Source organism: Phyllobates terribilis, unplaced genomic scaffold, assembly GCF_046119375.1.
Source record: "Phyllobates terribilis strain yellow unplaced genomic scaffold, ASM4611937v1 Scaffold_2__4_contigs__length_985480577, whole genome shotgun sequence".
Taxonomy (NCBI): Eukaryota; Metazoa; Chordata; class Amphibia; order Anura; family Dendrobatidae; genus Phyllobates; species Phyllobates terribilis.
The window spans coordinates 534615058-534639397 of record NW_027362762.1 but is presented as its reverse complement, the minus strand read 5'-3'; the positions used below and the strand labels follow the sequence as shown (position 1 = coordinate 534639397).

The following is a 24340-nucleotide window of genomic DNA, read 5'->3' as shown; positions in this document are numbered from 1 at the left end:
AAGAACATGCATTTTTTTCTAACCAATCAAAACTGGGATTCCTTCCTAAGGGTGGGCGCTTATTCGTCAGCCAATAGGAACAAACTGTGTCTGGCAGCTGTCCAGCTATAGTGAGCGTCAGCCGTGGGGTGGGCCGGGTAGCCACGGAGCTAAGCTATTTCTCTCCTCCAATCGTAATCTACCATTAGAGAGACGCAGATGACAGACGTGCTTCTCGTCCAATCAGCGGGCAGTTGTGATGCGTATATAAGAGCCGGCGGCCGGGGTGTAGCTCAGTGGGTTTCTGGCTGTCAGTGTCACTGGTTCTGCTGTGCGGCCTGCTCCGTGACCCGCCCCGCACGCTGACAACCTCTCTGGACCGGCCTGGCCTAATTTTAATGTTCTGTCACGGCTTTTAGAGGCTTTTTTAATTGCGCGGCTCTCCGTCTCCACACCCCGCCTTCTCCACTAGGACCTGTTGCAGCCTCTCAGCGTACGACTCCCGGAGAGCAACAGCCATGTCCTCCCAAGCAGCGGCCGACTCCCAGCGTTTCAGCGTCCTCTCGTGGCAGCAGGTGCGCCGCCTGGAAGCCATCCTGAAGGAGAGTGTGCCCATCCACGGCCGAGGGAACTTCCCGACGCTGTCCTGCCAGCCGCGGCACCTGGTGCAGGTAAGGCATGCTGCCTGTCAGTGACAGCCCGGCCCGCCGCTGAGTCAGTGCAGGAGCGTGCTGGGGCCGGCTTCCTGTCACACACGTGGTGTGGAGGTCGCCCCCTCCGCTGCGCACTGCTGGACCCCGCGCTGGAGGCTGCTGGCCGGGCGCCAGGTCGGGTGCTCTGCAGGAATGAATGTGCTGGCTCAGGAGCAGTTACATAACCGTGCTGGGGAGCAGAGGGCAGGCGAGGCTGAGATTCCTGGAAGCCGGGGTGTGGGGCAGCTCCATGGTCTGTACTGCTGAATGCGGGCTATTGTCTTCTGTTATCACCCAGAGCAGGGGGATCCTTCCAGCACGATGGGGTGCTTCCTTTATGGCTGCCTCTGTCCTGCCCTTCCACAAATCGCTCCATTATAGCGGACCCGGCATCGGGTCACAACTGGTTAACTTTTCTAATTGTTCTCCCGCTCTAGCCCCTTATCCACTTTTTTTTTCTGGCCTTCTCCAAGGGTGTGGAGGCTCATACGATCCTCTGGGGCTGTCTTTAGGCTGCCCTGCATAACTACACTGTGAGCCCCTTGGTAAGGACTATAAAGATCAGCAATAAATGAAAGGCCTGAACTCTGAACTGTATGGTGGGAATAGTGAGGGGCCCTGGCCCCGGGTGCCCTTACTGAGAGGCCCTCTTTCCACTGGGTTTGGTTGACTTTACAGCTGACACACTAAGTGCAGTGCTGTCAATGTCACCCTGTAGCCACATGGCTGTCTCTAGGTCATAGTCGGAGGATTTGTGCTGAGATGTTCCTGGCTGCCTGCCAGAGTCTGAGCTGGATTTTTAGTATTGGTTTATCCCTAGTCCGCACACTTGCCTAGTAACTGCAGCTGCTGCAGGCATGACTCACTTGTCGCTGCGACTCCCAGGAGAAATGAAGCTCACTTTTCCCCTGTAACTGCACTTTTAGTAAGATGGCCGGTAGTGTTGTAATGCTGCGAACCTGCAGACTAACCCTATATCTGCAGCCTAATTGTTTGGTGACATGACAGATTCCCCTTAACCCCTTTACCCCCGAGTGTGGTTTGCATGTTAATGACCAGGCCAATTTTTACAATTCTGACCACTGTCACTTTATGAGGTAATTACTCAGGAACGTTTCAACGGATCCCCCTGATTCTGAGATTGTTTTTTCGTGACACATTGTACTTCATGATAGTGGTAAAATTTCTTCGATATCACTTGCATTTATTTGTGAAAAAAATCAGAAATTTGGTGAAAATTTCCAAATTTGAATTAATAAAAAATAACATTTCCCACATGTCTACTTTACATCAGCACAATTTTGGAACCAAAAATTTTTTGTTAGGAAGTTATAAGGGTTAAAAGTTGACCAGCGATTTCTAATTTTTCCAACAATTTAAAAATATATATATATATATATATATATATATATATATATATATATATATATATATATATATATATATATATATATATATATATATATATATATATATATATATATATATATATATATATATATATATATATATATATATATAATATATATAATATATATAATTTTTTGGGACCACATCACATTTGAAGTTAGATTTTTTTTTTTTTTTTTTTTCCCGCAAGGGTATAGGGTAAAAAAAGGACCCAAAAAATTGCTTGTGCAATGCCTCCTAAGCACCCAGATACCCAACATGTGGGGGAAAACCACTGTTTGGGCCTCGGAAGGCAAGGAGCGCCATTTGACATTTTGAATGTAAAATTTGCTTGGATAATTAGCGGACGCCATGTTTGGAGAGCCCCTGATGTGCCTTAACAGTGGAGCTCCCCCACAAGTGACCTCATTTTGGAAACTACACACCTCAGGGATTTTATCAAGGGGTATAGTGAACATTTTGAACCCAGAGGTACTACACAATATGATGACCTAATGTTAGTCTTGAGCGCAAGTGCTCGCTACTTGAGTTTGCATCATGCACTAAGTATCATGGGTGCTTGAGTCCCTGCCCCACATGTTTCACGGTTATTAGACACCCAAAAAACCCCATGGGGATCGCTCGTGCATGACTGTCAATCCCTGCAAGGTTTTTTTGGCTGTATAGCATCCGTGAAACATATGGGGCAGAGACTCGAGCACCCGCAATACTGTGCATTCCCGAGCACCCGATGCAAACTCAACTAGCGAGCACTTGTGCTCAACACTAGTCGCCATATCGTCTTTTTTTTTTTTTCCTTAATTCTGAAAAAATCCCAACCCTAAACCTAGCATTTATTTTTTATGCCTTTTCTCGTGCGGTATAAGTGATTAAGACTACTTTATTCTTTGGGTCGGTGCAATTACAGCGATACCAGATTCATATCGGGTATCATCCCCTATGCTGTGCAGGCTGTCAGCCCATGCACACACAAGCTAGGTAGACTGGGCACTAAGAACAAGCTACCTATCTTGCTGGTGACTATCCGGACCCGGCATACACTGTGGGATGCCGGATAGAGGTAAGAGGGGACGCTCACTGCTGCTTGCACTGCAAATGCTGCGATTGACTTTGATCGCAGCATTTTGGGGGTTAATGTGCTCTGAGCGGTGCGGCACCTCTCCTGGGACATTGTCACAGCAGACACCCAGCGGCGATCGTGCATGCACAGCTTGTGTGCGGGCGCAATCGCCAGGGCATATTGCATATCTGGCCCAGGGCACAGCTATGTACTAATACACCCCATGTCAGAAAGGAGTTAAGAATGCTGGCTCATTGGATTCCTGTGAGACTGGCATTGAGCTGGGAATAGGAATCCCAGTAGCCAGTGACTAAGGAACATTAGGGCTGTGGGGCACTGACTGCAGTAGTGACTAGTAATCTTCTATGTTGTGTAGCCATGCGTTAATTATACACAGGTAAGCTCTACCTGTATAGCTTGTCGATATTTTATTTATGTAAATCAGACCTGTTTGGTTATTGGGGTAAGCAAACTTCTTAAAAAAATAAATAAATAAAATTATTATTTCAGATGGTTGGCAGCCTGTTAACTCCTTTCCTATTAATCAGCTTGTGTAATCCTTGGAATGGTTTACAATGGGCCAGTGTAAATGCACCCCAAGTAGTTTGCGTGTAGATGGCATTCGAGACCAGCTAGAGGATGGTCCATAAATGCTCTTGTGCTGCAGTACCAGAGCTCCAGTAACATATTCAGGCACACTTGTGACAAATTAGCAGGTTCTTTCATACTGAAAGTAAATAAGTGCCCCTACCTGCCAGGTACCATTGTGTGACTGCTTTTAGATCAGGGGTGTCAAACCGAGGGCCAAAATTAAAAACTTGGACGAAGTCACAGGCCAACCAGTATACAGAATAATGGGGGAGGAGGGGCATATGGTTTTCCATACAGAATAATGGGGCCCCACATAGGGGTGGTGGTTCTGTTGTCACGAGCCAAATAAAACCACCCTGCTGCCAGGTTTGGCCCACAGGCCAGAGTTTGACATGTATGCTTTAAAGATCATCCCCCTCCGGACCCTAAAGGCTCAGTGACCTTTACTGCTGTGTTCCATCGTATAGCTTCTAGGACACTTGTATAGCCACCTCATGTTTTCTTCTCTTCAGATGTTCTTGTTTGTTGAATTTTCTGAAGTCACTTGACTGTTATCTTTAGTCACATTTATTTTATATTCTTCCTTTATGAGCACTGCAGTCTTTAAAAACCACTAAGGGAATGTTCACACAGCATCTTTCAAGAGGAAGATGTACAGAAATCTCATCTCTTTTGGAAGTTTATAAACCTCAGTGTTAGTAATTTGACTGCTTGGTATCTTTGGAAACCTGAAGTCGTTAAATGGTGCTGAAAAGACTGAGCATATGAACAGCTTGTTTTTAGTTTGAAATGAATGCTCATTCTTTTGATTGTGCGTTTAGCACTTTTTTGGATTTGCCCCAAACCTACCTGGGTAATAAGCCCATTGTGAACATACACTAAATAATTTTTTTTCTCTAATAACCCCCCACGACAGCACACAGGAGGATGTAACCCCACCCTAATAGGGACAGGAAATATGAAGAGGTTTAAATAGCCCCTCCCACATTCTCCATCCAGTGTTATTTCCTGTCCCTATCAGGGATGAAGAGGTCATCCCTGGTGTGCTGGGCTGATGACAGGCACTGAAGGAAAGCTACTAGCTGGGCAGCGGAGGATCGAGCGGTCTTTACCTCTCCTCCTCCTCCTGGGGGGGGGGGCACTGCTCCCATCTCCTCTGGATTCAGACCCCCTCCTGCAGTCTGCGCTCTCGTGCGAGGACTGCAGGATCTTCTGACCGGAGGCCTCTCTGAGCTCTCCGGTCCATCTCCCCCTCTGGATGCGCGGGTGATGCCGGCTTCTGGATGTGGAGCGCACGCTGCAGTGCCTGAAGTGATGCGGGGCCGTGGATGACGTCACTTCCAGCAGTTTGCATTCCACTGTGAACCACATCAACAAGCTATGGGGGAAGAAGAGCGGAATGCCGCCGGTGATCAGAAATCTTCACCTGGACACCAGGGGAGGAGTCCTCTAAACAGAGGGAGGCGCTGGTCCAGTCACCCATAAAAGGAGCCCTGGACATGAAGACATCTAGAGGTAGGACAAAATTATTAGATAAGATTAGATATTAGAAAAAACTTTTTGACAGGGTGATTAATGAGTGGAACAGGCTGCCACGAGAGGTGGTGAGTTCCCCTTCAATGGTCGTCTTCAAACAGAGGCTGGACAGACATCTGTCTGAGATGATTTAGTGAATCCTGCTTTGAGCAGGGGGTTGGACCAGATGACCCAGGAGGTCCCTTCCAACTCTACCATTCTATGATTCTAAAACCATGTCTGAAGCTTCTCTCTGCATCTGTAGAGCCCAGTGCCAGTCCAGTCCCAGTAAGTATGGCACTGGTAGTCCATATCCCAGATGCAGGAAATGGTGATTATAGCTCCCCTCCCCTTCTCCCCTCTCTTGTAGGGGGACAAGGAACCTGCATCTGGAGAAAAAGTTAAACTGTCACGCAGATGTCCCATCTGTACAAAAAGACTATCGTCCTCCCATAGAAAGCCCCTATGCAAGGACTGTACGGAGATTATCAGGCAGGAACAACCTTCCTTAATGGAGGAGATAAAGGGGATTGTACATCAGGAGATCAAATCCTCCTTAGCCTCAGTCACTCTCTCTACACCCTCACCTAGTCAGGGTTCTACATCTACTCCCTCAGCAGCCAAAAAGAGGAAGATTAGCCCGCCAGAGGAAGGGGTGGAAGACTCTCAAGAGGAGATGTATATCTCGGAAGATCTTCCCAAGGAAAGTGAATGAAGTCCAACCCCTGATAATCTCTCGTTGGGAGTTATTTTCCATCAGATAGTTTGGAGGAACTCCTCATGGCAGTAAGGAGAACTATGGAGGTTGAGGAAGAAAAAGTGACCCAAACAGTGCAGGATCAGATGTTTGGGGGGGTGGGCTACGTTCCAGGAAAAAATTGGTGTTCCCTATACACCAGAGTATTAGGGACTTGGTCTTCGAGGAGTGGGAATCTCCTGAAAAGAGATAAAATACCCCTACAGAGTTAAGGGATAGATTTCCTGTAGACAATGAGACTGCAGAATGGTCTGAAGTCCCAAGAGTGGATATCCAAATTGCACGAGTAGCAAAGAAAACCACACTGCCCTTTGAAGATTCCTCTCAATTAAAAGACCCCTTGGAATGCAAAATGGAGGGACTACTAAGAAAATCCTGGGAGACCTCAGCAACACTAAGCACCAACAGTCTCTATGGGCGTAGCTCGATCAATGGCTCTTTGGCTAGATCAACTGGAAGAAGACTTAGTTTCAGCCACCCCCAGAGAAGACATCTTGGCATCCCTACTGCTTCTACAGAAGGCTATGGGGTTTTTAGTAGATGCCTCTGCAGAATCTGAGAGTGGCGGCAAGAGCATCTGGGCTATCAAACTCTAAGAAGGGCCCAATGGTTGAAATCCTGGAACGGCTATGTGGCATCAAAAATGAAGTTGTGCTCCATCCCCTTAAGGGGAAATACATGTTCGAGCCAGCCTAGATCTTCTAGAGAAGGCCTCAGACAAGAAGGCCCTCCTGGAACCTAGGAATGTGAGGAAGAGGCCTTTTCATCCCTCCCAAGAGCAGACCCCTCAATATAGGGGTAAATGTAGAGGAGGCAAAAATCTTCCTCTCCCAAAACCAACGTCAGAACAGACCATGACGTCGGTCCAGTCGGGGGCTGCATCGTGAATGTTCTCCCTCAGTGGAAAGAAATCTGCTCAGACCCATGGGTCCTGAGGGTTGTCAAGTTCAGAGTAAAAATAAATTTAACCTTATCCTCTGGAGGATAGGAGAACACCGCTCTCTTCTCAGTCGTCAGACCACCCTGATATCTGGTCTTACAGACCCATTGTCCTCAGGGGTGATATCCCTGGTTCCTACAAGAGAGGCACAGGACATTATTCCAGACTCTTCCTAATAAAAAAAAAAAAAAACATATGGCTCAGAGTTATAATCAATTTAAGGCCACGGAATCAGTATATCCATTACCAATGATTCAAGATGGAATCCATCAGGTCGACGGTCCCCCTGATAGGACAGGACCATGTCATGGCCACAATCGACCTCCAGGATGCGTATTACCACATCCCCATACATCCACTTCACAGGAGGTTCCTAAGATTCACAGTGGCTCAGGGGGATCAAATAGTCCACGATCAATTCAATGTTCTCCCATTTGGAATTTCATCAGCCCCTTGAATACTTACAAAAGTCATGGCTTATATCAGGGGTCAAAACACTTCAACAGTACCATAACTCAACGACCTGCTTTAATCAGGCCTTCAATACCAGTACTCTGAGAACATCTGCAGTTGACCACTCAGATCCTATCATCTCTGGGCTGCTTAGTGAACCAGAAAAAAATCAGATGGTTCCCTCCATGACAAACATTTCTAGGAGTACTAGTGGATTCCCACAGCCAGATGTCATTCCTGCCCAAACAAAAACAGGTCATGATGAAAGCAAAAATCAATGTCCCAAGCAGCAGAAGATCAGTATCATTAAGACATGCCATGTCGGTCCTCAGGTCTATGACATCCTGTATTCAGATGGTGGCCTGGGCTCAAGCGCATACCTGAACATTACAGACCCACATCCTTCCGAAATGGGATGGATCCCCACGATCTCTGAACTGGAGAATCCCTATACCACCACGAGTAAGGACTTCTCTATTCTGATTGCCGAACAGAAAAAAACTGAACAGAGGAGTACCATGGATCCAGAATCTGCTGGTAACCATAAAGGTGGATGCCAGCAAAAAGGGATGGGAAGCCATGGTCTCCCTAGAGCTATTCCAGGGTTTATGGACCAAAGAGGTGAGCCAACACATCAAATTTCAGAGAACTAAAGGCCGTAGAGTAAGTCCTCAGAGCAGCAGAGCCTCTGGTCCAGAAATCTCACATTCAGATATTTTCAGACAATGTCATCAAGGGGGGCACAAGATAAGAAGGCTTAAAAGCAATCTCGGCAAGAATATTCTCCTGGGCCGAAGAACATCTTCTATCCTTGTCAGCTCTTCATATCAAAGGCTCAGTCAATATCCAGGCCGACTTCTTAAGCAAAACAAAGATTCATCCAGGAGAGTGGATCCTAAACCCAGACATCTTCCAGATGTTAGTCGAGAGATGGGGCTATCCAGAGGTAGATCTCTTCGCCAGACACCCGAATGCAAAAGACGCCTGGACGCATTCTCTTACAAATGGGAGTTCAAACTAGTGTATGCCTTTCCCCCACTACCTATCCTTTCAAAAACCTTACAGAAGATATGGACCGAAGGGACCAGAGAAATCCTAGTGGCCCCTCGCTGGCCAAAAAAGTTGGTTTGGAACGTTAACCAGTCAAGTGTGGCGAGCCCTCTAATCATTTTCTCCCATCAAGGATCTCCTTCTCCAGGGACCGATTCACCACCCGGATCCCGAGAGACTATACCTACGCCTGGCTTTTGAATTCCTGATATTAAAAACAAGAGGCTTCTCAGAGAAAGTCATCAAAACGTTCCAGAAGAGCAGGAAACCTGTAACTAATACAATTTGCCATAAGATCTGGAAAACCTTCTTAAGGTGGTGTGCACCCACTCGCCCAGACCCTCATAGGGCTGATGTGGTTCAGACTCTAGACTTTTTACAAGAAGGTCTCAGACCTAGTACTCTTAAGGTCCAGGTAGCAGCATTAAGTTCATACTTCGATCAAAGACTAGAGGGACATCAGTGGGTGAGAAGATTTGACAGCATCCACCCTAGAGTAACAAACCTGGCTCCCCCTGGGACCTTAACATTGTTCTGAAAGGGTTAAGCCTTCCACCCTTTGAGCCCTTATCAACCATAAGACTGGACAGGCTGATCTGGAAACGGCATTCCTGCTGGCAATAACTACAGCCAGAAGAGTGTGAACTACAGGCCCTTTCAGTCAACGAAACCTACCTGAGAATCCTGGAAGATCGTCTAATTTTCCAACTTGACCCTTCATTTCTACCTAAGGTGGTCTCAAATTTCCACAGATCTCAGGAAATAATCCTTCCATCTTTTTGTGACAACCCAAAAGACAAGAGATGGAATTCCACACTCTGGACATTCGGAGAATAGTACTAAACTATCTTCAGGAAACAGAAGGAAGGAAAGACAAGAACCTTTGTCCATACACAAGGTCCAAACAGAAGAAAGAAAGCGGCATAATCCACAATAGCCAACTGGATTAAGAGGGCGATTAGAGGCTTACCAGATCCAGGATCTACCTCCAGCAAAGCTCAAGGCCCATTCTACAAGGGCGATATTTGTCTCCTGGGCTGAAAGTCTGTGCATCCATCAAACTGATTTGCAGAGTTGCCACATGGTCCTCAATACTTTCTCCAAACACTACAGACTAGACCTAAGGTCTGTTGGAGATTTAGCCTTTGGAAGGAAGGTCCTTCAGGCTATTGTCCGTCCCTAGTATATCTTTGGTATACCCCCTATGTGCTGTTGTGGGGGGGTTATTGAAGAAAATAGAAACCGAATTACCAGTAAGTCTAATTCTAATAACCCACCACAACAGCACGGATAATTCCCTCCCCCTCGCTTATTGTTTCTACGACAGCTTGATCAGTAGAAATAAAATTGATTTGAAGCATCTATACTCTTGTGGTCCTTAGTAATAGCACTGGAGGGAGAATGTAGGAGGGGCTATTTAAACCTCTTCGTATTTCCTGTCCCTATTAGGGTTAGGTTACATCCTCCTGTGTGCTGTCATGGTGGGTTATTAGAATTAGATTTACTGGTAATCTGGTTTCTTTTTTTTTTTTTAATAGTTTACTGCATTTTTGCCAAAATGTAGTGTTTCAAGTGCTAAGTAGTTTTGAAGCATTTTTTTTTTTTTCACGCATTTAAATGACTGCCTAAAATGGTATGTAACGTACAGTTTTTCTTGTCAACCCCTGCATTTTTAATGCAGGAGAAAAGGCATTGGAGAGAAAGCCCCAGTGTAAATATATCTGTAACAGCTTGCTAGACTACAGCTCTTCTGGGTGTGAAATGAATTGTATTTACTAGAAAGAAGTGATCTCTAGCTGGTTACTCACCACTTCATACTGTACAGTGTTTTCTTCCACACCCTGTGAGCTGCCTGCAAATGAGACAAACTTGTCTTCTGCCACTCAAAGGATGTTATGACTGTCCAACTATTCATCTAGGGCTATGATCTGTATAGGTGAACTCAAGCATATGAGATTTTAGCTATCTGTTAAACTGCAGCTAGGTCCTGTTTGTCATGGGAAGTATATTTGGTGTACATGCAAGTTATTAAGGAGGAATCTCTATAGGTCAGGATTTATAAGGTCACAAATAAAATTTAAAATTCCTTTTTATATTAGATTAAGGGAGAGCACAAAGTTGTCAGTTTTTGGGCATTTGTAATCTATAAGACACAACCCTCTCTACAAGGGTTAGGCCTTCATGCCAACATAATCTGAAGTGGATGGACTTTTTTGCAATTTGCTTGTTGCAGTAGCCTCTTGGGCACAACGTGACCCTTTTCATTTGTATTGCACTGCAGTGTAGTAGTGACATGGTGAACTCTGACGACAGAAAAGGTGTCGTAGGCAAGCTTGCCATTTAGGCCCGGGCTTAAAGGTTGTCCACTACTTTCACAATGATGACTTATCCCAGGGATGGGTCATCCATGTCTGATCGGCCAAGGTCCAGCACCCCACTGATCAGCTGTCATTGTCAGCAGCTGCCAGCCAGAAATACTCACTTGCTGAGCTGCTCCATCTTCTGATGGTAGCCAAGTTGGGGTACTGCACATCCACCTCCTATTCAAAGCAATAGTAGGTGGATGGCGTACTGAGCGGCAGCCACTCTCAGAAGATGGCCAGCTCTGCAAGTGAGTACTTCTGGCCACCTGCATTAGCAGGTTTGATTCTTTACTTGAATTAAAAAAAAACACTGACTTTGCATTATTCATGAGTGGAGGCGATGGGGTGTGTATTTGGAAATCCAAACCTTTAATGGTCTTCAATTTCTGACCAGCGCTGCAGACGCCTGAAGGATACTTGCTGACCCAACAAGGGGTCCTTTAACCAACCACCCTCCCCACTTCATATTAATGAAGAGTGTATATTAAGAAAAAAATTGTACAGGGGAATGTTTGCAAGTCAATGCCTATGATCTATATCTAGTTAAAATGAATCTCAGAATATCTTTAGGTAATGATTTAAAGGTAACCTGTCACTAGTTTTGACATAGCTAAAAAATATCACCTTTCAGCATCTGTGCTGCATTCCCTAAATCCTCATATAACCCACCTAACTTCCCCTGTATATTCCTGAAAAACCTTTTTTAATGTCTCCTGCGCTGTATGCTAACCTTCTCGGTCCTATGGGTTATTCTTTGGGCTTCTCCATCCCTCTGTCCTCCTGCGTCATCCAAATAGCTGGGTGAAATCCTATGCTTGCACTGAGAAATTTGTCATCTGCGCAGTGACTAGGAACAGTGGGTGCCCATCTGATCCCTCAAACTAGGGGCTCCCTAGTCTATCCCTGTCCCCCCACATTACCCTGGAAGATGGAGACGCTGGGGTCATGTACCCTGCCCTGCTCCCATCTTAAACCTTATCTGTTCCCTCCCCCACCCAGCAAGGTGTGAGGCTGAAGTGTATAAGATTACATTAACCAAACAGACAAGGGTAGACAGATGGGGATGAACAAATACTATAGGTATACAAGTATACTCACAAAACAGAGTGGAACACAGGAAGGATAGGTAGGAGAAACTAAATGGGAGAGGATGAGTATAAGCATGCAAACAAATTCCAAGCAGAAATCTCCTGAATAACTCTCCAAACACTGAATTTCATCTCCAGCACCAAACCAGGAAGTAGAACTCTCTGGCAATTCCCTAGTGTCAGTGGTGGCATATATACCAGTAGGGAGTGGCTAACACAGAACAGCTAAGGCAATTCAGGATGGCAAGCTCCAGGAGATCAACAGCATTGATTAACCCTTGCAATAGCAGAGCAAGGGAAATGGATGGTGAAGCAGTTCTAATCGGTGCAGGATTTCATGTGTCCAGACTCTGCGATCTTCTGGCCCCTCTGTCGTGGTATCCCTGTGACATTGACTTTTTTTTTTTTCTATTTTTTTTTTTTTTTTTTTCTGCACAGCTTATCAAAAGATGCTATTTTTATGAACAGTGTAAGACTGTAATAGAATCAATAATTTAAGTGATGCATGTCTACAATCCTGATATGTGGTGTATTCACAGAACTGTAGAATGAAACTTCAGATTCCAAAAAAAAAATCAAACACCTTTAAAAAAATATAGTCATGGATGGGACAAAAAAGCATCATATTAAAGACTAGGCCATGCCTGTGGAAAACATTCATAACCCCTTCCACCCCCCCCCCCCCCCTCATCAGTGACTTATTCTGACTCGTCCTATAGTAATAGGACAAGTCTATTGGGGCTGAAAGGTTTATGTAATGACTAGCTAAAATGTCTGCAATGTTAAACCTGTAGACTGCAACAAGTAATTTTCTCAGCACTGAGCCTATGGCTTTTGCAATCAAATGTTTTTTACTTGTGGCTCGCTAATAAGGGCATAAATGTGCCGTCCAGTCCCTGAAGCTCTTAAACAGCTAGAATTGTAGCATGTTGTGTTGAAAACTACTGAGCATAGGGTGTGGTATGAACCACCCTAGCTGGCATTTTGCTGTTTCAGCTGTCTGGCAAGATGAGGCTAGATACTTTTCCAGTCTTGTATGAATTGATTATAGGTGGATGTATAAACTGATATTAAAGTTCATATCTCAATTATTTAAGAATAATACCAGGTCATTCCAAGGATGTTAGGACTAGGTGTTTACTGCTGGTTACTGTAGCTAATAAACACTCCTGATGGAAACCGGTCTCTCAGGTAAATGTATGACTTGATACAGATGTACTCATTTAGTGACCATGCTTTGTAGCCTGGATGGAATGTGTAATCTTCATTAATCTTTCGTGAGCTCCCCATACAAACAGGCTCCTCCTGGTTGTGCTGTTCTTCAGATTATGGGTGTAAGTATTTAGCATGCACTGTCATTAATTTCTATTGAAAGAACTTGTCCTAATTGGGGTGTTTTTTTTTTTTTTTTTTTTTTTTTTTGGCTCCTAAAAATCAAACAGCCCTGGTTTAAATATTTTACTAGTTATTTTAAATAGTTAACAATTTCATTTTGGGTATTGGAACCCCCCTCCCAATCTGAAACATAGAGGGATAGTCCTCGGTGAGCGGGAGTTCCAATTGCCTTATCCCCAGGGTGCCAACCTCCATGGCAAGGCAGGGATTTACCCAAGGATATGGAAAGCACTTTACGTTCAACATTGATGGACTAGATAACTATCAACTACCACAAAAAGTAGTTTTATATCATATTTGTTTGTATATATTCTGCACACATGGGAAGGGATTTTAACTAAAGTACAATAAAAGGTAACTTTTAATAGTTTTACAAAAAAAACAAAACATTTGATCTTCCCTTATTGTAACTATCTGTGCTGAACAGGCAGTTAGATGCCAACTACCTGACATTAAGTTCTTGGCACCAGAGCAAAAAATGGCAAGCCCTGGATAACACCATAAGTGGTGGTGCCATAAATGCCAAACTATAAACTTGATATGTAAAATTGGTTTGTAAATGTAGCTGAATCTGTTGCTATACCAAGGTTGCTTTTCATTAAAATAACAGATTAGATTATTAAAGTGTTAAAGTAAACCTACTAAGGTACTGAATTGTTCACCAGCTCTCAATCTCCAAGACCTTTGACTAGCTATTGTCACCAGGCAGAGCATTTTTGTGCATCCACATTTGTAAATGAGTAGTGGGCAAAAGTAAAAGGTTTCAATATATCTGATTAATCACATAGGCCTCCATATTTAAAGGGAACCATTCGTGAGAACTTTACTACTGAAACTAGTGGTGAGGTTGTATAGGTCCCAGTACTAAAAATCAGCAGGGGTCTATCATGGTCTCAGAGGGTGCATCCAGGTCCATGTGGGAAGGGGACCTGCTGACATCAATTTCACCTATTAAAATGTATTGTGGCGCAGAGACCCACTGGGTCCCTGCGCTACAATACACATGACCAGGCAATCGGAGGCTGAAAGCTGACATCAGCTTGCCTGTGATGCGCAGCATATGGCAGTGGCGTCATGCCAAAGTCAGCTAACAGTCTATTCAGTAGGACTATCAGCTGTGTATCCACCAGACTTCTGCACAACACAACTGATGGTCCCAACCCCATTTATAAGGCAAGAAATCCCACTTATTAAACCTGACAGGGCACACCTGTGAAGTGAAAACCATTTCCGGTGACTACCTCTTGAAGCTCATCAAGAGAATGCCAAGAGAGTGCAAAGCAGTCATCAAAGCAAAAGGTGGCTACTTTGAAGAACCTAGAATATAAGACATATTTTCAGTTTCACACTTTTTTGTTAAGTATATAATTTCACATTAATTCATAGTTTTGATGCCTTCAGTGTGAATGTACAATTTTCATAGTCATGAAAATACAGAAAAATCTTTAAATGAGATTGTGTGTGTTCTAGTTCTAGGAGTGTCGATATATAAACTCCCTCAATCCACTTCAAAGTAAATTTGGATGTGGTTCCAAAACTGTTTTTTTTTTTTCCATGCTGGCACATGAGTACTACAAAACTAGTATCCCTTTTTTATTATTGGGCTAGGACTTGTACAACAATGGCTCTTTTTTTTTTTTTTTTTTTTTTTTTTTTTTGCCAATAGTAAAGGAACTGTTTAAGCCCCTTAAGTAGAACTTCCTGATAATAACTTGAATATGAGCGATGCTTATTATGCCTGGCTAAAGTAGTGGAGAGTTGCATAATCTAAAATATGGGAGTGTATTGCAGATGATGGATTACTAGAGAACCACCTGCTTGATCAAACTTTGGAAGTCTGACAGACGCCAGCAAGAGTTGAGTCCTTAAACATGCCACAGCATGGAGATCTGCTGAGCATGCAGATCATTAGACATGTTTAGTCTGGAACAATTTACAGTCTCGGTATTCATGTTTAAATCTAGATTTGTGCTAGTTTGTGAGTTATAATTTAAAGATGGTAAACTATTTATTTATCTTTTGCAGGTAGTCCGAAATCGTCTAGAGCAGACTGGTATCCCGGTTCACAAGGTGAAACTGAATGGTTCTGCTGCAAGTCATGTGCTGCATGAAGATAGTGGCTTGGGTTATAAAGACTTGGACCTCATATTTCTGGTGAATTTGAAAGGTCCTGATGCGTTTCAGGTGGTAAAGAATGCTGTATTGGATTGTCTCCTGGACTTTTTGCCTGTAGGGGTCAATAAAGAGAAGATTACATCAATGACCCTGAGAGAAGCCTATGTTCAAAAACTGGTTAAGGTTTGTACTGAAAGTGACAGGTGGAGTCTAATCTCCCTATCAAACAATAATGGAAAGAACATAGAGCTGAAATTTGTTGACACTCTAAGAAGACAGTTTGAGTTCAGTGTCGACTCCTTCCAAATCCTGTTGGATCCAATACTCATACGAAGTCAGAGTTTAGAGACTCCAATGTGTCAAAGTTTTCATCCAGCTGTGACTGGAGAGAGCATGTTTGGAGACTTTAATGAAGCAATGGACCACTTGCGAAATCGGGTAATTGCCACTCGAAGCCCAGAAGAAATCCGAGGTGGTGGTCTTCTCAAATACTGCAACCTGCTTGTTCGTGGCTTTAGACCAAAGTCAGAAGTTGATATGAAAACTATGCAGCGGTACATGTGTTCACGTTATTTCATAGACTTTCCAGATATTCGTGAGCAGTTGAGGAAACTTAAATGCTATCTGCAGGACCATTTTGTTGGAATGGAAGATAAACGTTATGAATACCTAATGACCCTTCACAATGTAGTAAATGAAAGTACTGTGTGCTTAATGGGACACGAACGTCGGCAGACTCTCACACTCATTGCTTCTTTGGCTATTCAGGTTTTATCTGAACAGAATCTTGTTCCTGCCATGCCAAACTTTACCTGCTACTACCAGCCAGCCACCTTCATGAGTGATGGAAACTACAAAAGTTACTACCTTACTCCTGTCCAGCCTATGGTGTCTTGCAGCCATTCCTATCAGACTTGGCTTCCCTGCTGCAACTGACTTTTACCTAGGTCACTGACCAACTTCTGTCATCAGTCTTCTAAACTGAGCAAGAAGTGACTGGTTGTCTTTGATCTCCCCTTGTGATATTGAAAGGGTTAGCTATGTGAGCCATTCCCCATCTTTTCAAACAATACTTTTCTATAGAGTACCATTAGTATTGAAGGGTTGCCAACTTTCCTTTAACTTCACACTGATGCAAGCTTTGGAACCAGTGTGAATACTGCATACTTGGACCAAAGTAAGAGTTAAACTCTTTAAGTGCCTCTAAAGCTTAATTGGGTCAACTCCTAGACTATAGAAACCATTTCTTATTCTTCTTGCTATCAGTATTGCATAACCATTTTACTGTAGATCACTCAGCACACATATTTCGATCTCCTTTTACTATAATGTGCCTTTTTTATTTCCTTTTGCAAAAAAAAAAAAAACACCCTGATTTGATTTCTACACCCATATCAGACTTGCTAGATTTGCATAGTTCGGTGCTATTAAATATACCTCCAAGCTAATTGGCTTCTTTACACTGCCATAGTTTTGGTCTCCCTCCTCCTAAAAAACAACAAATATCGGAAGGCATTGGCACTGTTCTGAGGCCTAATTTTGATTTTTGGCAGTTAAAATGAGTACACATAAGGCTATGTAAACAAGCTTTTACAATAACTTTTTTGCACTTGTATATCAAGTCAAGATGGTTGAATGGCATTTTAAAATCTTGCAGAACATTTTGCTGAGGGCTTATAATCTGCATTTGCCAAAGTCTGTAAATGGTGAAAAATGCCCCAATAGTTAATGGGTGAGCCAGGGTGTTGGATGTGAATTGTGTACAAGCATGTCTAGAATGAGTGGGAGTCCTTAGGTCCTGAAAGGTAATATAAATTTGCTTATCAAATTGAACTTTATATCAAAACCACAATGGAAAAAATAAAACCACCATAGAAATTCCATACAGCTTAATACTTAAAGATATTCTTTCACCTGGAGAATCCCTAACCTCTTCCAATGGCTTTTTGAAAGGGGATATGAAGTGGTTTTAGCTTTTTTTTTTTTTTTTTTTGCCTGTTTAAGACCTAATGCTGATTATCGGGTCCCATAAATGTGCTGCCTCCTTTTGGAAATTAACGGTGTAGTACACTGTGTGTGTGTGTGGTGTCGTCAGCATGTCTTCTGATGTGTAAGTGAGTGGTTGCAGACCAATTTTTATTTATTTTTTTTGAAGTGGACAACCACTAAAGGCTTATTTGGTTTTACTGTTCTGGAGAACTTGCAGTTGTTTTGGAACATTAAGGCTATGTGCCCATGATGCAGAAATGCTCAGGATTTTTTCCTGAGCGTTTCTGCATCTCCCTGGCAGAAAAAACGCATGCGGATTGTACATGTGTTTTCCTGCCAGGGACATGCGGAAATGAAGCGGTCTTCACTGACATTTCTGCATGCAGATTGACTAGCGCTTTCCAAGCGATTAGCATCACTTGGAAAGTGCTTGTGACAACTAGGTCACACTATATAAATCCATGCAAACTGCATGGATTTATATAGTGTGACCTGAGAAAGTGGTTAAAAATAAAAAAATAAATATATACTTACCCTCTGATGGCCCACTTCGCTCGGTGCCGGCAGCGGTGGATTGAATGATCTGCCGACGTCAGCGTCGCGTGACCCGTCACATGACTCTGACGTCAGCGCAGGTCCATCAATCCACTGCAAAGTGCCGGGAAGCGAGGAGAAGCGCAGCGTGGGCCGCCAGAAGGTAAATATACATTTATTTTTTTACTTACAGCTTTTTTTAATGGTACCTGGGTGTGGATGAGACTCTCCTCTACACCCGGGTACCATCCGCGCATTAGAACGCGCCAATTACGCAAGTACAGATGCAGTCTTGCAGAATTGGCACATTCTAATGCAAGTCAATGGCGGCGAAAACGCAGCACTTCCGCAAAATAATTGGTAGTGCTGCGTTTTTTTCCGCAATGATCCGCAGCGGGAAATTTCCGCAGCATGTGCACAGCACATGCGGATTATCATTGGGGGACATGGCAGACCTTCTACCATGTGTTTTTAATGTGTTTCTGCAGCTGCAAAAAACGCATTAAAAACGCATCGTGGGCACACAGCCTAACAGTCTAGGTAACTAAAGAACAAATGTAATCTACTCACCAGCCAAAATGTTAGTTTAGTTTTATAAAGCATCACGCTAGATGTTCAAAGCAGGATGACCACAAAACTATGATAGAATTTATTACTAATTACTGTAAAAGATCAGTACATGGGAAGCTTTATCGAATTACTGTTGTGAAGCCTCCTGTATTAGGAGATGGTCACACTGCTAGTTAACTGGATCTTGCTCATGCGCCTATTAACTTGTGTAATACAGCAGGAGATCCATGTGCTAAATGTGTAACAAATCTTAGCCCGAGCCTTGATTAAATTTTACTTGTATTCATTTAAAGGAAATTGCACAAGTTTTACAGTGTGAGGTGAATTAGAATGCTATATATCTTTGCTATCGTAATGGCCAATTGGCTCCACTGAGCCCACGGCATTTGTACTCAGAGAATCTGTCAGTATGATTTTATACCCCACTATTTATATGCACATCTAACTTTCTCAAAAGTACAATTATCCCTTTTACCAGGGAAGTCTGTTCCACCATTACAGAAAAATCTGCACTTGAGTTGATATGCAAATGAGCCTGAAGAGCTGTGCTGGATCTGAAATCTGTCACTCCAGCTCTATTCTCCCCAGTGCTGCTCCCCCCCCCCCCCCCTGTTTGACTGATGGCTCCTTTGCATGAAGTAACTGCATAGAGGTTGTGTTAAGTAGGAGGTGGGACATAGAGCTGGAGTGTCAGAGCTTCAGATATGCAACTTAATTTGCATATCAATTAAACTGACTTCTAAGAGAACAGAGGAAAGGACTAGCCATGTAAAGGTATTTCTGTACTTCATTGAAAAGGCTACTTGGTCATATAAATCATTTGGGTGGGTTAGTGGGGTGGGGGTTTAAAGCCTTCTGACAGACTTCCTTTTTAAGGGTATATTCATGGGCTTGATTTATGCCAGTATACAGCAGTTCTCTAACCCTTAGGCCAGACTTGGTTTACTGCTTGGGCTCATCTGCACATGTGGTGGATGTTTGTTGCAGAATCAATGCCACAGTCAAGTACAATGTATGTAAAAAAAGAAATATCCTATGTGCACATGGCCTTTCAAGCCCCTTATGAAACCGTTTAGCAAATGCATACTAGTTGATAACACTTGATCACAGCTTGTGCTTCAGAGATGCTGCTTTTAATGCAAAGGGTAGTAAAATATGATCAGTACACAATTATACATCAGCTCCACCTCTTTAAGAATGTTTTTAATGTTCAGTTTGAGAGATTAATGGTTTGTTGGAAGATACACATGTATCTTCCAACAAAGTCCACAAAACGCGTAGAATGGCTTATTTTATTTATTCACATTGAAATATGTAGATAAGAGGACTTGGTGATTATTTTTAATGATGCCCCTTCATTTTAGATGCTTGTATTTCTGCACTAAGCCTTGAGCTGACAAACTCCCTTTTTAAAAGTAATATCCTCTAATTTACCATCAGTTGTAATAACCTCAAAGTGCTGGATATATAGAACTTATTCACACTTTAAACGTACCTACCACCAATCTGTGGCTGCCCTTTTATTGAATGTATAAAATAAGACAATCACCAATCTGAGGCTATCTCTAAATGACATATTTTAACACCACTGCACAGAAGGATCCTTAAAGGGGTTTCCCACGAACAAAAGTTCATTTTTAAAATGGTCTGTCTGTGTATGGATCATACCACAGCTCCTGGGTGGGGGAGGAAGCAAAAGACAATACAGACATTACAGCAGAGGATTCATTTTGTGAGGTAAGTCATCTCACTGCTTGTTTTAAAACATTATTTTACCTCACAATATGAATCCTCTGCAATCCCCTGCTGTAATGTCTGTATACTCTTGTGTCCTCCCCTGCCCAGGAAATGTATGATCCGTACAGTCAGACCCAGCCAATTATTATAATGAACTTTTGTTCGTGGGAAAACCCCCTTTAATGTTGCTAGTAAGTGGGGTCCTAACTGCCCTCCATTTGCCCCTTGGTGAAATGGCACGATATTGCCTTCTCCACGAACCCTAGCACTGCTGCATGCTTTAATGACTGTACCGATAATCCAAACATCTTAACGTTCGGCCTTTTGAGCAATTTTGTAAAGATATTTAGAAAGTGCCATTGTGGGGTTGTCCACTTCTATTTTTTTTTTATTTTAAAAAAGGTTTGTAGTAGTATGAGTGGCTCTACTTATTGCTGCCTTCCACCAGTCCCCTGCCAGACATGTCACAGCTGGCTGATGGTTTGTAGCCTCCATAGTCATGCTTTCTATCTGCATGTGATACTGTCTGTCAGGATATTGGCATGGGCCAGTGTGTTGTGCATGGAGGAGTTATGATAGCAGAGGAGCAATGTATAGATCTGTATTTTATTTTTGCAGCATTTTGGGACCATTTATAAAGGGTTGTCAAGTAGTGGATAACTTCATTGACCCGACCTAGGATATTACATGAAGTCTGCCATATGTTTACCCAATATTAAATACCATGCAAGTAATTTGCTTCTGCCAACTGGTGTAAATTCTTATATTTGGTCTGCTTCAATTTCCTCTGTGGATCAGAACCTTAAGTGGATGTGCAGGTCCACACAACCCTTGGCTGGACAGTGAAGCTGAATGCACCTTTTCCATACTTCACACCTATGATTCCTTGTGATTATGGTTTTGCATTCCTTTGGTGTTTTTTGTTTTCTCAATTTGTGCCAAAATGTTTCATCATGCCTCTCAATTCCCAGTGTTGTCTGGAGTTAATCTCTCCCACTTTCTCAATGTCATGCTGTAAGTCTGTCAGAACACTGCTGAAGTGCCGCACTCCTAATTATTACACTCTGCATTAATAGTATTGTGCTGAGCCATGTGATATCTCATCTTTCATTATTATGCAGTTCTGGGTGCCATTTTTGCATTAGACACTTGCTGTCAGCACCTCCACTAACCCGCTTGTAAAGTGACTGGCCATCCTTGCTCCACCTGCTTTAATGAAAGGCCCATCTAATTACAGTCTAGAATTTGAGGTGGAGGGTAAATATAATAACTGCTGATTCATATGGGCAGATTCTTTAATGGCAATCTAACTGAAGCATAAAACAAAGACAACGTAACTCAAGTGGCCACGTAAGTGTGCTCACAACAATGATGTGTACGTGAGTCTAGCCTCCATGATGAATAATGTACGGGTCCCAAAAATCATGAGGCAATTTGTACAAATATTATTCCCTTTTGTAGGGGTGTAGCTGTGTGCCAAAGGCAACTATTTTTGCTTCCTAAACTGGATTGCAATCCCTTTAATACAAACAATAGAAGAATATGAAATACATCAGCTCTACTGTGGATGTAGGAATCCTGCCTTCTGAGCAATATTAGAGCGCTACGCTCCTCTGACCAAGTTTAGGCAGCTCTTTCCAGGGCTGGGGCTGACAATTGGTGACTTCATTCCGGAGCTGCAGGCTCAGCTCATTCCTGGGATCTGAGCACATGGTTAACACTTTCATTACAAAGCTGACCAATATCACAAATTTAGGAACTGGTAAACACAGATTTTGAGCAGGTGCTATGGGATTATGTATTTTATTTTAGTTTTAAAATGTGCCTTTTCTTTTTATTTCACTACTACCACCAATTTTTCAATCCAAAAGTCAGGCGTGAGAGGTGTGATTAACAAATTGGAGTTTCCAGTTTTGTGTTCAGAAAGCTGAGGGTTTTTTTTTTTTAATTTTCCAAACAATCCTTTTATTTTTATGTGGGGAAAATAATGTGCAGTGTTATTAACCCTTAAGGGGTTGTGGAGCGGAAAAAAAAAATAAATATATTTTCTCAAAGTCTGACTCATTATTTGGTACAAAAGTTGCAGGACTAGTCAAACCGATTGGATATGTGTTAATGACTGTAGGCAGTTTGTGTGAAATGTTTTGGTTGTGTTTGTTTTTTTTTTTTTAATAAATTGTGAGAAACAAAATTAGTCAGACCATACCATAAAATATCCACAAGTCTGAAGAATGAGGTTACCTGGTTCTTAAAGGGTACCTGACACTAGATTTATGCAGCTCTGCAATCTATTAAAGGGGATCTGTAGATTAGAAATATTGGGGAACTGACAGCACACCCTTCATAAAGAGGGGAAAAAAAATACTTTATGAAAACAGCAGCACGGTCTCAACACTACACCAGATTTAGCACCATATATCTGATTTAAAGATGGATATCGCTCTCATTTTAATAAGATATGGAAACCCCACTCCTCGCTATAACTGATCACCAGCTACTCACTATATATTTTTCTGTGGTGGAGTTCTGTGCTTTATAAAAAGGTAAGCTTACTGCAACAGTAAAATGAGTAAGTTGACTGAGGTTGTGTGGTAATGTAGGACACTGTGTGTTTTGGGGTCAGTCAGGTGCAGATAATTATTCCATCATAATGACCATTAAATATAAATAGTACATTATGCACAATGTGCAACAAACTAGAGGTCAGTTGCTGTGCTGTATTGAAAAGCAGATCACCCTAAACTACAGATGCACTATGCAAGCATCTTGTAGCAATACCTCTCTGTAACAGGGGTTGTACAATAAGGATCTCTAGGCTATGGAGATAAATCAGTAAGCACCTGTGCAGTGCAAGGAATGAACACATTAAATTAGTCATAAATGAATCCAATTTCTTGCCAGATTACTATTATCATAGTGATATTAGCCTGTAAGTTGTTGGCAAAGCATATTGAGAACGAGCTGTATCAAATGACAAGCTCAATGCAAGTCTTTGCTGATGGACATCTCTATTGACTAGCTGTTTAAAACTCCTACAGTTATTTATTACTCTCCAAAAATACAAACTCCATACTTATGGTCACATAGCGTACACCTAAAAATCTAATGCACACGTGTGTGTCTCATTTTCTATATATAAATTATTTATTGCAAATCTTCTACCTATTAAGATATTAATGGCCCATTGTCTTGTATGGGTGATTTTAGTTCACAGATCAAAAAAGGTTATGTCTGTGATTATTTTGCGGACACAGACATAAGCATGATCGATTATAGTGGGTATGAGTTCTTTGTAAAAACAAAAACAGAAGTTTCTGAAAAATGAATTAATGAGGCCTTTTAAGGTATCTGCCTTTGGAGACATTTTTATTTATTTTTTTTTTTTAACTTGGTGTTCTGGCACCGTGGAAAGGTGAGATCACAGCTTGCTGTTTGTGTGCTGAAAGTTTTACTTAGCCAAACAACTGGTTTAACCCCTTAACACCCAAAGACAATATATCCCTCATGGAGTGGGTTTAATGTATCAAATGGGCTCAGGAGCTGAGCCTGCTCCACACTTAATAGATTCTCGCTAAATTAAATATACATTCAGGGCAAACCCTTCTTCCACTGAATTTCAGCCATGCTGCAAAGTGACAAGCTTAGATAATTTCAGTAATCTTGTTATCTGAAAGAAAGTGTTAAGGCTGCTGATGTCATGCTGATTGAATTGTAAGCAGACTGGGCTGGTTCTTGAAATCACTGTTGTCTTCTGTGACTATATTTTCCATCAAAAGTGCTTTACAAGCTAGAGCATTGCTGCTTGTAAGATTGTCCCTAAATCAACCAATTATTGGATCACCAAGATTTTTCCAAGGGAGAGGTTAAAATCCTGTGAGAAGGCTTCATGGCACCCAAGAAAGTCCATCAAGTGCAAGGGCCCATCTCAAAAAGTAGATTTACCAATGGGATTGGTTCAGCAGCCGTGCACAGTTTGCTCACGAATGGCAGCAGGCAGATATCAAAGCAACTGCGCACACTGAGGTGAAGGATTTTGCAGGTTGGCGTGGTGTACACAAGGGCAGCAAACATGCCACTTTTCTCCCCCCAAAAAAGGAAAAAC

General features: G+C 42.6%; 1 protein-coding gene across 1 annotated transcript; it reads left to right on the top strand.

The window, feature by feature from the left end:
• Positions 1-244: 244 nt before the first annotated feature.
• TENT5B (terminal nucleotidyltransferase 5B) lies at positions 245-22292 on the top strand. Its single transcript, XM_073666177.1, has 2 exons — positions 245-650; positions 15319-22292. Exons 1-2 carry the CDS (start codon positions 498-500, stop codon positions 16342-16344), a joined length of 1179 nt encoding a protein of 392 aa, XP_073522278.1. The 5' UTR covers positions 245-497; the 3' UTR covers positions 16345-22292.
• The last annotated feature ends 2048 nt before the right edge of the window (positions 22293-24340 follow it).

What these genes read in the sequence shown, in the direction of transcription:
- TENT5B (XM_073666177.1), top strand. Translation starts at nt 498, where the DNA reads ATGTCCTCCCAAGCAGCGGCCGACTCCCAGCGTTTCAGCGTCCTCTCG. An exon ending in AGCCGCGGCACCTGGTGCAG is followed by an intron (nt 651 to 15,318) that starts GTAAGGCATGCT and finishes TATCTTTTGCAG; the next exon opens with GTAGTCCGAAATCGTCTAGA.